The sequence below is a fragment of the Moschus berezovskii genome, chromosome 27 (assembly GCF_049115385.1).
Source record: "Moschus berezovskii isolate FMDL1 chromosome 27, NW_MosBer_1.0, whole genome shotgun sequence".
Lineage (NCBI taxonomy): Eukaryota > Metazoa > Chordata > Mammalia > Artiodactyla > Moschidae > Moschus > Moschus berezovskii.
In genome coordinates this window covers 27,686,052-27,702,289 of record NC_142486.1, presented here as the reverse complement: position 1 = coordinate 27,702,289, position 16,238 = coordinate 27,686,052, and the positions used below count along the sequence as shown (strand labels likewise).

Below are 16,238 nucleotides of genomic sequence, written 5' to 3'. Positions count from 1 at the left end.
CAAAGGCAGGGCTGTGGTCTTCCTGGGCTTAAGGTGAGGAGTCAGTGACTGTAAGTTACGGGGCGGGGGGGGGGGGGCGTGTGCCGGAAGCGCTTGGGGACCCCCAGGGGCCTTCCTTCAGGTTGGGGGCTGTGGAAGCCGAGACCTTCAGGAGGATTGAAAGGTAGCCGAGTGGACGGCTTGGCAGGTGGAGGGGTCAGTGTGTTGCAGGAGGGCTTCCCTCCTGGAAGGGAGCTCTGGGTGGAGGGGTGTGGGTGACGGTGAGGCCTTGTGGCCCTCTTGTGTGGGTGAGCTTTTCCCCGGGTGAGTGGAGACCCTGGATGGGTTTTTAGCAAGGGACCTGTGAATCAGGGTGCTTTGAAAAGATTTTCTTTTCTTCTGCCTGCTCTGTGGGGAATAAATGGGGCTGGAGTTGGGGGAGCCAGAGTAAACCGGAAGGAGTAAATAGGAGGTGCTGGAGGGGTTTTCTGGGGGAGATGGGGACCAGTGGGACCTGAGGCCGGGCTCTGGGGGGAGGGAAGGAGTGGGTACGTTTGATGGGTGAAAGGCCTGTCTGTGCCTCAGAGCCCAGGTTTCCTGTTTCAGCCATTTGGGTAGATGGAGGAGGTACCATTCCCCATTCATGGAGGTAGGGAAACATAGTTTAATTTTACATTTATTCTTTGAAATGGAATTTTGAATCAAAGAGAAACAGTATTCTTTGAATATCTTTGGAAAAGCTGATCATTTTTCGTTTGGTCCATATAGCATGTTTGTCTTTTAATTCATTGATGTTTCTCACTTTTTCTTTTATTCTCTTTTAAAACATAATTTATTTGAAAAAGAGAAAAACTGAGTTAAATGACAGAATGTAGCTGTCTCACTAGGCACCAGAATTACTAATTTCTCTCCATAAATGTATTAAATTCTGGTGAAATAATTTTTTTTCTTCAGAGTTTAAACTTTTTATTTTGTATTGGGGTGTAGCCCATTACCAGCGTTATCTGATGAAATAATTTATTGACACAAATTGATTTTTAAGGGCTTCGATATAACAAGCACTCTCCTACCAACTTTTTAGTTCTTTTTCTAAACTAATGTGTATTTGAGGTTTAGTGTAATTGGTCATTTCTCTTTAATGGAGAATATGAGCTAAAACACATCATATGGCTAAAGTATTAAAACTTAGGCAAGGGGCTTCAACTTGTAATGAATAAGGGGACTCCCCCCCCTCCCCCGCTCGATAAAGACACAGATGAAGAGAGTGTGGAAGGACCTGGAGTACGACTCTTTCAGTATGCCCTTCCTGTCGGTTTTCTCTGGAAGCACACAATAGGGAACCGAAGAAAAGGCAAACCTTTGCATCCAGATCAGGGGTTGGCACACTCTTTCCATCAAGGACCAGAGAATAAATATTTTAGACTTAATGGGCCCACACAGTCTTTGTGATGAAGCCCACCATAGACAACTCATAAATGAATGGGCGTGGCCATGCTTCAGGAAAGCTTTATGTGCACACGCTATACTGATATACTTTCTGTATGTCATGAGGTAGTCTTTTGATTTTTTTTTCCTTTTCAACCCTTTAAAAGTGTGAAAACCATTCTTCGCTCACGGTCCCAACCAAAACAGGTGGCTGGTGTGACTTGACCTGTGGGCTGTGGTGTCTTACCCCCTGCTGTCCGGCCTGAACCCTGGTGGCCAGCCTGGTCACGTCCGTCTAGAGCAGTGGTCCGCCACCTTTTTGGCACCAGGGACCTGTTTGTTTTTTTTTTTTTCTTTTTTGAAAAACAGTTTTCCCATGGTCTAGGGGAAGGAGGGGGATTCTGTGGTGATTCAGGTGTACTTTATTTATTGGGCACTTTATTTCTTTATGACATCAGCTCTACCTCAGGTCATCAGGCACTAATTAGATCCAGGAGGCTGGGGACCTCTGCTCTAGAGAGACGACTGTGCCCCGTACCGCTTCGTGGTTCCTTCTGCTGTTTTTTCTTTGCAGCCGAGTGGGCATGCCAGCATCTAGTGCACCCCATTATTGTCCAGCACTGAATCCAGCATTTTTTATTCTCTTCCTGTCAAAAGTACCAACTGATTTTTATCTAAAGCGATTCTCTTTAAGATTACAAAATGTAAATTTTAGGCAGTTGAAGAATTGCTTGTGACCTCCAGCTGTGGGACATGATTACAACTGACTAAACGTGAAGACGGCCACTCAGTGGACACTGGGCTTTGCTGGTTTTCATTAGTGGGTGGATGTGCCTTTCACCTGCTTCTGGAAACGTGCCATGTAGTACTTTACACTCTGCTCATTTGCAGTCTCCAGTCTGAGTCATTACCTTAATAGGGCTTTTCAATTATAAGTTGCTTCTGTAGCTCCTAGCTCCTAAGGAGTTCAATTTTAGCTCTGCATTTCTTTAAACTTAATTACCTTTCCTATTCAGATCTCTCAGATTGCTTTTCTCTGTGCATTATATATAATCACAGACGAGGAAGCCGTCTTTGATAACCCTGCCTTGTTTTATCGCCTGGGTAATACCACACTTCCTTAGGCAGCTTACAGCTCTTGCTTTTAAGGACTCGTCTGCATTCTTGGTTGTGACTGCTCCACCGTCAACGACCCAATTACCTGAAACATTTTTATCATCCACAAATTGTCTGAAAACTGCTTCTGCAGTGGGGAATGGCCAGCTGTCACCCAGAACACACAAACAGCCCTCCCTCTGCCTTTCCATGTGCAGAAAGAGGTCCAGTCTTCCTTCTAATGATTGCTTATAAAACTAGAGTCGTTTGGTCTGTATTCCTGTCTCTTCATTAAGATCACACTGGTCTCAGGGATGAGGGCTGGAAGCGGGATGCAGAGTCTGGGTTGCCAAGCACCTTTCCTGTGATAATTGAGTTCTCCTGCTGGGCTGAATGGTCCTCTTGTTGCAGGTTCAGTGTCTGTGGCCAGATATCAATCATTCGCTTCCCTGACGCTGTCAAGCAGATGAGTAAATACAAAGTTGTACTGGCCTCTCAAGACAAGGACAAGTCTTTGGTCACTGTGGAGACGGACGCTCAGGGATCATTCTGTTTTAAAGCGAAACCAGGGACCTACAAAGTTCAGGTTTGACGAGTTTTGTTCCATTTAAGATATTTGAAAAACAAATAACAGCAACAATGATTTGAAAGGTTATTTTAAGATAGGATCAGAGAAGGAGCATTTTCATTCCCAGCTTCTTATTTTGATAACTTTACATTCCTGCGTGTCACAGTCAGTAGAGCAGATAGGCAGCCAGCGGAAAGGATTCAACAGGTGTTTCTCTTTTCCCGTCCTGATGTTTGTTAGGGGTTCCTATCAGGCTGCCAGTCACATGTCTACCTCCTCAGGCTTCTGGCTGCTGTAGAATATCCATGGGTCCCCAGAAGAGATCAGAGTGAACTCTCTATTAGTGGCAGCTCAGTTACAACCACAGAGCATGGCTTCTGGACCCTGAGGCCAAAATGGAGCTTCCCATTTCCTGCCCTGCTGTAAATTGAAGATGCTGAGCAGGCACTACCTGATTCCTCTATCCATCTCCCTGGAGAAGAAGCCAGGGAGACCCTGGCCTGTGGTCTCACCACCGGGGTGAAGGCCTGAGCACAGGTGGGGGCAGGAGGCCAGAGGTGAGACAGAAGCAGAGGTTCAGCCCACCAGCCCTGCACTGAGACCATGTCTTAATGGGTCTCAGGCTCTCACCCATCAAGTCAGCTGCTGCTCCTCCTCCTCCCTGGGGAGGAGCAGGGCATGGGCGGGGAGAGGGAGTCAGGGAGGGTCCTTCTAAGACTTTGCCGTCCTCCAGGCCAGTGGCATCTCCCCACTCTGAGGAGGTGGGGTAGGGGCACAGCCTTCCCCCTGCATCCACAAACAGCATGCTGTGTGGGTGGTCAGCGCCTTTACCAGCCAGCCAGCTTCTTGTGGTATTGGCCACATAGACAAGCCTTTGGAGACTCCTTCAGAGGAACAGTCCGGGACTTTTCCAAGGAAGGGCAGCTCTGGAATGCGATCTCTCTAGGAATGAAGAAGGCCAGCACCGCCTCCTCTCCCAGCCCCTCTTGTGAGCCTGAGAAAGGCACGCAGAAATGAGGGAAGAAGAAATGGCTCAGGTCCAGTATTGGTAATCCTCTTGGGTCCACAAGCTCACAGTTCATGTCACGAGTGACCTCATGCTGGAATCCGGTTCCAGGATGTAGTGTGGTCTCCACCCAGGACACACGTGGTCGATAACAGCTTTGCGCGCCCCGATGCGCTTTTGCGTGCACCCTGACACCACGGAAGGCTGGCGTGCTGTGTCTGAGTAGAAACATTTTCTTCACACCAGCAATATGCAGATTTGTTGTGATAATAAAACTATGCCTAGGAGTGAACCTTCTCCTTCAGCATCTGTCTAGCCTCAGGCCCAGAAGGGTGATCTGGTGTCCTGTTGGCCAGGGAGCAGCGACCCTGATGTAGCCGCTGAGCTTGTCCTGTGTGTCCCGCAGGTGATGGTTCCTGAGGCAGAGACCAGGGCGGGGCTGACACTGAAACCCCAGACGCTGCTGCTGGCTGTGACCGACAGGCCTGTGATGGACGTGGCCTTCGTGCAGTTTTTGGCATCAGTTTCTGGGAAAGTCTCTTGTCTGGGTAAGATGTCAGTTGAAAGCAAGAAGGTATGAGTTCGAAGAAGCAGGCTGAGAGAGGTGGGATTTGGGTGGGCTCTTCCTCACTGGGTGGCGGCGAAGGTGACAGCAGAAGCTGATCAGGGGAGTGGTGTGTGTGAGGCCGCTTGTGTGTAGTTCTTTCTGAATAATCGCTGCAATCACCAGGAACATTTCTCTTGGAATACTCTTGCTTTGGCTCACAAAAGAACGTGTGGGATTCTTTTTCTGAAAGGAGTTGGGCCCAGGTTTCAGTCCCAGCGCTGTCATTTACCAGTATGAGACTGTAAGCATTTACTTGCCCAGCCTCAGTTTTCCTTCAATAAAATGGGAATCCTGCTGCTCTCAGAGGGTTTTAATGAGGCTTCAGTGTGGTCACATCAAGAGGCCGAATAGCATAGTGGTTAAGATCATAGACTCCAGAGCTGGACCACATGGGTTTGAACCATCGCTGTGTGACGTAGGGTAAGTTACTTAACTTGTCTGTGCTTTGAGTCCCTCACCTGTAACGTGGAGATGTTAGTAGTACCTGCCTCACAAGGTTCTTGTGACGATCAAAGGAGTTAATGTGTGTATGGTAAAGAATCTGCTTGCAATGCGGGAGACCCAGGATTGATCCCTGGGTCAGGAAGATCCCCTGGAGAAGGGCATGGCAACCCACTCTGGTATTCTTGCCTGGAGAATCCCATGAACAGAGGAGCCTGGCGGGCTACAGTCCCTGGGTTCTCAAAGAGTCAGACATGACTGAGCAGCTAACACTTTTTCATAGCCGTTAGAAGTACCTGGAACACAGCAAGAACCATATGTATCTTTGCCATTATTAGTAATATGATGATGATGATGATAAAGGGCCCAGTTCTGTGCCTGGTATGAAGTGGGCATTCAAGAAAGTCTCTTTGCCTTTCTTTTTCTCTGGCTCCCTTTGGCGCTCCATAGATATTGTTTCTGCCAGTGCAGTAAACGCTGGGCACCCTCACTGCTTGGTGCCAGTGCCTTACATGGTGGGGGGAGGTGTGGGGAAACTTCTTAGAATCAAATAGATGCCTGTTAGCTTTGAAGGACCCCTCCTCATGCTTCAGGAGCTAAGCAGTAACAAGCAATACACAGAGGTTGAGGGTTCGGACAGGTGCTATGGTTCCCAAAGCTGTCAGGTGAGGCCCCCTGCATCTTTTCTCTACAGACACTTGCGGTGACCTGCTGGTGACCCTGCAGTCCCTGAGCCGCCAGGGCGAGAAGCGGAGCCTCCAGCTCTCCGGCACGGTCAACTCGATGACTTTCATGTTTGACAATGTGCTGCCGGGAAAATACAAGAGTAAGAATTGAAGGCAGCGCTTCCTGTCTTTGTAAACTTTCTGAAAACCCGCTCTCTGGTTGCATCCCAGCTCTACTTGTTTAACTCTTGTTTGTCTTTGTCCTTTGACCTTGGATTTGCATAATTTAGCTTGGGCAGTAATGCAGGAATTGAGGCTTTCTGAACCAACTGCCACCTCATCAGGATGATCTGCACACTTCTCATGCCATTTTATTTGTAAATTCCTGAAAACAGTGTCACATGATTACACTGACGTGTTCTACCATTTAGTAGCTGTGTGAGCCTGGCTGCGTACTTGATCTCCCCGGGACTCGGTTTCCCCTTCTGAAGTAGGAGTCACAGAACCTCTCTGCAGAGTGGTGGAGTCCGGTTTGTAGAGCCCCGGCACAGTGCCTGGGCCGGAGAAGGCACTTGTCCTTGTCTTCCTCAAGAAGCTGCCCGTTGCCTTTATTTTTGCTCTGTCAGAATTCACCTTGAAGCTGCTGGCTGTAAATAGCTTAGAAAGTAGTCAGCTGATTTTTCAGGCAGATTATGTTTTCTGTTAATGTCAGGTGTTGGCAAACTATGATCTGAGGGCAGCTGCCTATTTTTATGAATAAAGTTTTATTGGATCACAGCCACGCCCATTTGTTTGTGTGTCTTCTGTGGCTGCTTGTGTGCTGCAGAGGTGAAAATATTTACTCTCTGGCCCCTTACAGAGCAAGTTTGCCAGTGTCTAAATGTCTTACCTATAGCCTGGTCTTGGGCTCAGTTGGATTTCTTTGTTAGTGATTTTAATGGCCATTGGTTTCAGTTGTTGTTTTTTTCTTTTTTTCTTTTAGCGGTTACTTATTCCCAGCATGGCCAGCTCCATATATATACCTACACACACATACATACACATATTTGTTTGTATGTATGTGCATTTATTGGCTTCCAAGGTGGTTCAGTGGTAAAGAATTTGCCTGCCAAAGCAGGAGACAGAGATTTGATCTCTGGTTTGGGAACATCCCCTGGAGAGGAGCATGGGAACCCACTCCAGTATTCTTGCCTGGAGAATTCGATAGAGGAGCCTGGTGGGCTACTCTCCATGGAGTCTCAAAAGAGTTGGACATGACTGAGTGACTAAACAATAAGGCCAGCGTGTGTATAAACTCACTCACGCACTTCATTAGCACTGTTTTTCTGGGGGTATTCAGGGAGGTGGTGCGCTCTGCCCACATGGGTGTCCGTGTCGTGTCCTTTGCAGTCAGCATCCTGCATGAAGACTGGTGCTGGAAGAACAAGAATCTGGAGGTGGAGGTTTTGGAGGACGATGTGGCCGCCATTGAGTTCAGGCAGACGGGCTACATGCTCCGGTGCTCCCTTTCCCACGCCATCACTCTGGTAAGCAGGCTGCTGAGGATGCTCTTATTTGGAAGGACACTCGCCTTTTGGAGAGCGAGAAGGACTAGTGTGCCAAGAGGATCATGAGCATAGTCAAGCCAAATGTCCTTTTCTGCCCCTCAGCTCACCCACCTATTATGGGAACACTGTCAGGAAGCATTTTAAGTCCCTTAGTTGAGAGATGCCTTTGTTGGGGAGAGTTCCTTGTCCTGGCTCCACATTAAACTCTAACTTTGACTAGTGATTTTGGAAAGCCGTTGATGTAGTGCAGAGCATGTGGGCTTTGTAGGCCCTGCCAAGTTCAAGTAATGTTTGTGAGCCTCCATTTTTTCTTCTGAACTTGAGATCGTAATACTCACTCCCCCGGGTTGTAGTGAGGTATGAATAAATCTCTCACGTATTTGAAATTTTCCTGTGTACCCTGCTCTTTCTTATGAACAGGTGCGGCTGAGCAGAGCTGGTTGTCCTCTTGCAGTCTCTGTGGCTGGGTTGGCAGTTACCCAGTGGGTTTTTGGAAAGGGAGCATCTGTGTAGCCCTGCGTAGGTCTGTTCCTGAACTTCGTATAATCTTCTGACTTCTAGCAATGGCAGGTGTCATCGTCAGGTCTCAGTGGCAAAACGGGAGCAAATGACAATTAAGTGGTTGCTCATGTTAGACAGCAAAGCAGTGAGCCTGGTCTCTCTAACGCCCGTTGAACGCTGAACCACTTAACTGCAAGTGGTCCACAGACAGCTTTGTTACAGGAAACGTGTTGATTAATATCCAGTTGAGAACAAGCGAGAGACATCGGAAAACCATCCCTTGATCTCCATTTCTCTTAGACTGAGAACGTACTCCTAATGATGGCCAGCCCTTCGCTGACTCCCGTCTCATCCCCTGCCCCTCTCCCCCTCGTTCACTGGGCCCCCGTTCACTAGCTGCCTCCACACCAAACTCGGTCCCTCCTCTGGGCCTTTGCACATATTCTTCTCTGCCTGAAAGGCCGCGTCTTCTCCACAGCTGAGTGTAGTTGCTTTTTCTCATCATTCAGGCTGAAGCCACAGTGTTGCCTGCTCAGGGGTGTGGGGTGGGGGAGGGGGCCTGTCTTGAGGCCAAGCTGAACAAGCCTCTGCGGTGGGCACTCCGTCCTGCTCCCTGTTTATTTCCCACTAAACTCTGTGACTTCTTAGCTGACATCTACCGGCTTCTCTGTTGACTGCATGGATTTTCTGTCTTCCCATATCAGAATGTAATCCACGCTGAAAACAAGAGCCGTGGCAGCAACCAGGGCCCAGCCTTGGGTCGGCTGCATAGCAGGCGCTCAGTAAATGTTAGTTGATTGAATGAAAAAGATCACGTTTCTGTTGGAAGTTTTGGAAGGCTTTTAATTTTCCCCTGGCATCCAGCTGTTCAAATGATTAATGTGCAAAACAGGTGACTGGTTCAGAAGCAGAACTCTTATTTATTGTCTGGTGTCTCTCGTCTTCCCTGATAAGGCATTGTATTGCCTTTTTTCCCTTAGGAATTTTACCAGGACGGGAATGGGCCTGAGAACGTGGGGATTTATAACCTCTCCAAAGGAGTCAACCGATTCTGCCTGTCCAAGCCTGGTGAGTCTGAAAGGATTGATGTCCTCTGAGTGAGGGAAATGGAGAGGCTCTCAAGAGTGTTTTCAGAGGTGTTTTTCCCCATCTTGGTTCAGTTTGCATCAAGCTGTCAATTTTGGTTGTGGGTAACGCCTCGGGAGGGAGCAACGTTTTTACCCAGAGAATTAGAGCTGGGGGTTGGCACATGTTCCCAGGCTCTTGAGTTTGCGTTGGGTCCAGACCACGGGGCCCTTTCACTTCGAAAAGTCAAACACCATCAGCCCATGATCTCTCCTGCTGAGTGATCACTCCCGCCTTGCTTAAAATCCTTCAGTGGCTTCCTTCTCTCTTTGTTAATCACTTCATTGAGATGCAATTTGCAGACCATAAAATTCACCCACTTAACATGTACAGTACAGTGATTTTTAGTAAATATACCTAGCCATGAAACCATGTAATCCAGTTCAGAACACTTTCATTGTTCCAGTGATTCCTTCCTACATGTTTACAGTTCATCTCTGTTCCCAGCTTTTGGCAGCCACTAATCTATTTTCTGTCTCTATGAATTTGCCTTGTTTTGGACACTTCATATAGTGAAATCACACAATACTGTTGTTTTTTGGGCTCCTTTCACTTAGCATAATGTTTTTGAAATTCATGCAGGTCATAGCAGATATTAATAATTTGTTCCTTTTTATTGGTGAGCAGTGTTCCGTAGCATGGATATGTCACAGTTTGTGTGTCCATTCACCAGTTGGTGGGTATTTGAATTGTTTCCAGTTTGGGGCTATTATGAATAATGTTGCTGTGAACATTTGTGGACAGGTTTTGTATGGATATCTGTTGGGGAGATATCTAGCAATAGAATCAAATGATAAATTTATGTTTAATTTTTTAAGAAACTGCCAAAATATTTTCTGAGAAAGCTGTATTTGCCGTTCGATATTCCCACCGGCTGTGTCTGAAGGTTTCAGTTTTTCTCTTTACCATATTTGTTACTGTCTTTTTGATTTGTAGCGTCCTGGTGGTTCCAAAGTAGTATCTCATTGTGGTTTTCTTTTGTGTTTTTCTAAGGAATAATTTAGGGACTCCCTTTGGTTCTCAAGATAAAGTACAGTAACCTCCATTTACCCGCGGTTTCACTTCCCCCAGTTTTGGTTACCTCTGGTCCAAAAATATTAAATGGGAAATTCCAGAAATAGTTTACACCTTTTAAATTGCATGCCTTCTGAGCAGCATGGTGAAGTCTCTGACTGTCTTGCTCCTGTCCAGCCCTTTGGCACATCTACATATATGTTACCCCCACTTGTTAGTGTAGGTAAAAACAGTACGTAGAGGGTTTGGTTCTGTCTGCGATTTCAGGCATCCCCTGGGGTCTTACAGCATGTATACCACGGATAGGGCACAGTCATGTAGAAACCCTTAATTGGACCTTGAACTCCTGTGTAATGTAGCTCTACCTGTCACCCTCTGTTCCAGCCACTGTGTTCTGTGTTTTAATTAGGATGCCTTTGGCTGCAGGTAGCAGAATCTGTATGACAACCCCTGACAAGTGGGGTTAATTTGGTTCATTAACAAAGACTAGCAGCGGGACTTCTCTGGTGGGGCAGTGGTTAAGATTCTGCCCTTCCAATGCAGGGGACACAGGTTTGATCCCTGTTTGGGGAACTAAGATCCCGCATGCCATGCAGTATGGCCAAAAAAATAAAAAAAAAACAAAATAAAGACTAACAACTCAGGCGTGGGTTCAGATGGTAGGTGTTAGGGTTGGTGTCTTTGTGATTCTTTTAGCCCTTTCCTTTTTGTTTTTAATGAACTGTGCGCTTTTTTTAATTTTTTAAGGTGTATTTTGTGCTTGGTCTTTGTTGGTTTGTGGGCTTTTCTTTAGTTGCAGTGAGCGGGGGCTACTCTTTAGTTGCACTGTGCAGGCTTCTCATTGTGGTGGTTTTTCTTGTTGCTGAGGGTGGGCTCTCGGGCACGTGGGCTTCAGTAATTGCAGCTCCTGGGCCCTAAAGCGCTGGCTCAATAGTTGAGGTGCAGTGACTCAACATCAGCAGAATGGGCTTAGTTGCTCCGTGGCATGTGGAATCTTCCTGGACCAGAGTTCAAACCCTTGTCTCCTGCATTGGCAGCTGAGCCACTATGGAAACCCCCACTTGGTTTTTTTCTTTTACCTTGTGTTTTCAAGGTGCCTGCTGTTGCTCCAGAAAACTTACATTTAGGGCAACAAGATGAGAGGAGGGATGGGCAAACATTTTCCATGCCACATCCTCCAGGAAGCTTCCTGTATGTCTTAGCGTCCAGAACCGTGTCTCGTGGCCACTGCTAGTTTGCAAGGGAGCCTGGGGCAGCTGGAGGCTGGCGTGCCTTCACCCTGAACGTAAGCGGGAGCTGGTTTGAAGGCAGGAAGGCCGCTCTTAGGGAGGCAGCCAGCAAGCCCGTGGTTCAGATGCTGCGCTCTGCCTCAGTGCCCTCCACCGCCACCCCCTTCACCTAGCCCTGCCTGCCCGCCTGTCGCTTCTTGGTTCTGACGTTCCTCCCCAGGGCGGCTAGTGCCGCAGGGTCGCTGGGAGCTCTGCTGTGGTCGTGCCCACGAGGCCCAGATCCTCCCCGGACGGCACCCGTCACGCCTGGTGGCTGTGGAACTCCTGTCTCTCTGTGGATGGCAGGCCCCGTGAAGTCAGGGGCTCTGAGTGTTCCCCACTCTGTGTCAGCACTAACATAGTACCTGGCCCGAGTGTTGCCCTGTCAACATTTGTCAAATCAAAGAACCAAGAAAATGAATGAAGAAACCTAACAATTTTTTTCTTAGGTAACTGCACTGAGGCTTGATCAGGGCGATGAGAACCGCAGAGGTGATTTGAACGAATTTCATGTTTGGGTTAGGCGGATGGCCATTATGCTGGTGAAAGATCATTTGGGAGAATCCACTATTACGCTCGGCTCCTTCCTGAAACTGTATTCTTCTGGCAAACGACATCATATGCCCTTAATCTGAGTGTTAGCCTGATGAGCTCATGGCGTGGAAGTGTTTTCTGTAGTTATTTCTTGGTTTTCTGGGACTTCCCTGCCCCATACACCTTTTAGGAATATTTATAGGACGGAGTCCAGACTGTGGCTGTCTTTTGGATCTTTAATAGAATCTGTTAAGTAGGAAATTCTCAGTCTGAGTCACAGTAGAAATGTACGTCCTGTTCCTCCTCGTGCATGTGTGTGAGCTTGATCTGCGCAGGCTAGACTACGTGAGCTGTTAAATGCTGGAAAATGACAATTCTGACCTAGTGAGCAGACCTTTGAGTGGATGGGGTCATTGGTAAGAAGCTGTCCGTAGGCAGTGGAAAAGGTATTTCTGATCCCGTATGTGATATGTTAGGAAGGAGAGGCACCGCCTTGGGATTCCAGGTGTTGGGATTGCTCAGTGGAATAGATGCTCTTCTCTGAAAATGACTTTTGATTTCTTGGCTGCAGGCGTGTACAAGGTGACCCCTCGCTCTTGCCACCGGTTCGAGCAGGCATTCTACACCTATGACACGTAAGCTGGGTGCTGACCGCTCTGTGGTGTCTGTGGAGGGGAGTGAGTGTGGATCTCTTCTACAGTTATTTCTGAGAACAAGGGGATTTTTTGCATGTTTTCTGGAAGCAGTAAGGTTAGGCAGTGAAAAGAATTTGTAGATAAGGATTTTAAGACACTTGGGTAAATTACCGAGGAAGCGAAGATAGCATTCTTCCCCAAGAACTCTGTAAACCCAGACTGAAGGCTGTGGTTTTGAACTGGCTTGAATGTAATGTCTGTTGAATCTTCCAGCCTCACTGATAGGACTTTCTCAAGCTCAAGTCTGCCATTTTCCTGGTTTTACAAATGCTTGTGAGTTTCACTGGAAATTAGAGACATAAAATTTGGGAGTGGAGAATCAGTTTACACTTAAAGACACTTGTATGTATTTCAGAAGTTTTTTCATGCCAAGCTAAGAGCAGTTTCACGTAGTAGATTTCAGGGTCAGGAGGGTTGCCCATAAAGGTTGTTGTTTGTGATCCTTTGAGGACGTCAGGGCGATGTTATGGTGTTTTCTTTCCACCTCTCTGATTTACAGGTCTTCACCCAGTATCTTGACATTGACAGCCATTCGCCACCACGTCCTTGGAACGATCACCACTGACAAAATGATGGATGTGACTGTGACAATCAAGTAAGGCTGGTGTTCCATGGTGGGCCGAACGTGGGAGGCTGGGGGCCAGGCCATCTTCTCTCAGGGCTGCTCTGAAAATTATTTTTGATTTGTTATCTCTAGGTGTACATACAAATGGCCTTCCCTCTTATATGACATGGCCGTAAATTCACAACGGCCCTCCTTTCCTTTTGTGATTCAGGAATTAACCATGGATGAGGAAGAGCCTCCTGACAGCTCGTTTCAGTGCCTTAAATTTCTGCCTGAACTCTTTATACTTCCTGTCTCTGTTAAGGGGAAAAAAAAAAATCTCTGGTTTATTCACTGTATTTCAAGTGTTTTAGCAAATTCAAAAAAATTTGCCCACTTTTCTTTAGACCCTTTGTCGAAGGCTTGGGAAATAGAGATGACACCTTATGTGAAAAGGGTCATGAGAGAAAGTGGATGGAAGGCACTCTCTCGCTGAGGGTCAGCTTTGCTTGCATGTCACCTTTGAGAGGAGTTTTTGTCCTGGAGTGGCTGCATCTGACACCCTAATTTTCTCAAGAAATGAAAGAGTTTTAACAGTATGACTGCCTTTGTCAAAGAGAATGGATATCTGAGTAACTTTCTTCCAACTCACCTTATTTGAAGTTGCCTTTCCAGACACGTCTCCCTTTTTCTGTACACCTCCTGTTTACCCATCCATCTGTGAAGGAAATACTTATGGAGCATCCTCAGTGTTGTGTTAAGGCACTGGGCATAGGCAACAGCCCCTGCCCTCATGGAACTTACAGTCTCACGAGGGAGGCAGATAGTAGTCCAGAGCTATAAAGTTGCAGCTGCGTTAAGTGCTTTGCACAGAAGAGGCTTCCCTGATAGCTCACTTGGTGAAGAATCTGCCTGCGGTGCAGGAGACCCTGGTATGATTCCTGGGTTGGGAAGATCTGCTGGAGAAAGGATAGGCTACCCACTCCAGTATTCTTGGGCTTCCCTTGTGGCTTAGTTGGTAAGGAATCCGCCTGCAATACGGGAGACCTGGGTTTGATTCCTGGGTTGGGAAGATGCCCTGGCGAAGGGAACGGCTACCCACTCCAGTATTCTGGCCCAGAGAATTCCATAGACTGTGAAGTCCATGGGATTGCAAAGAGTTGGACACGACTGGGTGACTTTCACTTTTGGGCTTCCCAACCAGTCCATTCTAAAGGAGATCAATCCTGGATGTTCATTGGAGGGACTGATGCTAAAGCTGAAACTCCAATACTTTGGCCACCTCATGAGACGAGTTGACTCACTGGAAAAGACTCTGATGCTGGGAAAGGTTGGGGGCGGGAGGAGAAGGGGACGACGGAGAATGAGATGGCTGGATGGCATCACCGATTCTGTGGACATGAGTTTGAGTGTACTCCGGGAGTTGGTGATGGACAGGGAGGCCTGGCGTGCTGTGATTCATGGGGTCGCGGAGAGTCGGACACGACTGAGCGACTGAACTGAACTGAACTGAACTGAATAGCTTAGTTGGTAAAGAATCCACCTGCAGTGCAGGAGACCCTGTTTTGATTCTTGGGTTGGGAAGATGCACTGGAGGAGGGATGGGCTACCCACTCCAGGATTCTTGGGCTTCCTTCGTGGCTCCGCTGGTAAAGAATCCGCCTGCAATGCGGGAGACCTGGGTTTAATTCCTGGGTTGGGAAGATGCCCTGAAAAAGGGAAAGGCCACCCACTCCAGTACTCTATCTAGCCTGGAGAGTCCCATGGACTATACACTCCATGGGGGTCGCAAATAGTCGGAGACTACTGAGCAACTTTCACTTAAGTGCTTTGAATTTGACCTTGTTGGGGGGTTGGGGTCCATGCAGAAAAGGTAGGCTGCTGGGGCCGGCCCACGTTTAAGGTTTTAGCTTTGTCCCCGGATACTCTGACATATTTCAAGTAGATGGATCATGCTTTTTGTTTCAAGAAAGTCCCCTGGGTGCTGAGTAGAGAACAGGTACAAGAGGCCCAGGAGTGGAAGTTGACTGAGGCAGAGGGCAGAGAGTCCTGAGGAGACGGGGCGAGAGAGGATGGGGCTTCATCCAGACGGCGGCTGTGGGTGGAGGGCAGTGGACAGTTGGAGAATCATCGCGCAGACTGGTGAGACACAGCAGCAGGCTGACCACGCGGGCTCAGGGAGGGAAGAGTACTGGGGGCAGCTGTTGGTCTCCTGACTTAATTATTGGGGTTCATATGCATCAGGGTGACCAGGTGGTGCCGGAGCAACATCTTTTAGTATATTCTCGCTTGGAAAGTATGAATTACTGGTATGACTAGGAATTCACATTTTTACCAGTAGTTAGTCCATGTTATATTGTTTCTGGTCTTCATTAAGTTTAGTTTTATAATCTCAGAAGAGTTTTCGTTTTCTTGGCTTGTGCTGAGAGTTACATGAAACGCAGCTGGACATGGCCAGGGGTGGGGTCCTTTATGGGGATCTTGTACTTCCTGGATCCAACACCGGGCTCCTGGTGGTCGCCCTCCGCAGACCTCCTCTGTAGCCTTCCCTGTTGGCAGGTCCAACTTTCTCGTTGGTCCTTGACAAAATCTTTTTTTCTCTTGCATCGCATACCTAGCTGATCCACCTGCAAATCTTGGGCTCTACAATCCATGGGAGTTGGTTCCAGGACCCCCCATGGTTACAAGAATCTGCAGATGATCAAGTCCCTTATAAAGCAGAGTCCCTTTGCATATAACCTACTGCACATCTTCCCCTATGCTTTAAATATATTTTAAATCATCTCTGGGTTACTTACAATATCCAATGCAATGTAAATGCTATGTAAATAGTTAACAGCATGTGGCAAATTCAAGTTCTGGTTTTTGGAACTTTCTGGAATTCTTTTCCCCCCAAACTTTTTCCGTCTGTGATTGGTTGAATCCTCAGATGTGGAACCTGTGGAAATGGAGGACTGACTGTACATCCGCCATCCGTTTCTTTCTTAGCACTTGGCCTCTATGCTTTGGTTTGACCCTCTGTTGGCTCTTGCCAGTTTTGTTGCTGCAACTTCCTGTCTGACCTCTGTGTTTTGGCTGTTGCTTCATAACAGTGTTGTTCATGTGGAATCAGAGTGATCTCAGTAGAGACCCTGTCATCTCTTTAAAACTCCATCCAGCCGGGGTCCACACCAAGGTTTGCAAAGCCCTAGTCTGACCCCTGATCTGACTCTACCTGGGTCCCT

General features: G+C 47.6%; 1 protein-coding gene across 1 annotated transcript in view; it reads left to right on the top strand.

Annotated features, from left to right (window-relative positions):
• LOC129545406 (BOS complex subunit NOMO1) overlaps positions 1 to 16,238 on the top strand; it is a 55,733-nt gene that overhangs the window by 20,491 nt on the left and 19,004 nt on the right. The window contains exons 12-18 of the mRNA XM_055409560.2: positions 2,911 to 3,085; positions 4,480 to 4,621; positions 5,816 to 5,947; positions 7,176 to 7,312; positions 8,815 to 8,902; positions 12,347 to 12,410; positions 12,970 to 13,065. Of these exons, the coding sequence (XP_055265535.2) occupies positions 2,911 to 3,085; positions 4,480 to 4,621; positions 5,816 to 5,947; positions 7,176 to 7,312; positions 8,815 to 8,902; positions 12,347 to 12,410; positions 12,970 to 13,065 (834 nt within the window). The remainder of the gene's footprint in view (positions 1 to 2,910; positions 3,086 to 4,479; positions 4,622 to 5,815; positions 5,948 to 7,175; positions 7,313 to 8,814; positions 8,903 to 12,346; positions 12,411 to 12,969; positions 13,066 to 16,238) is intronic.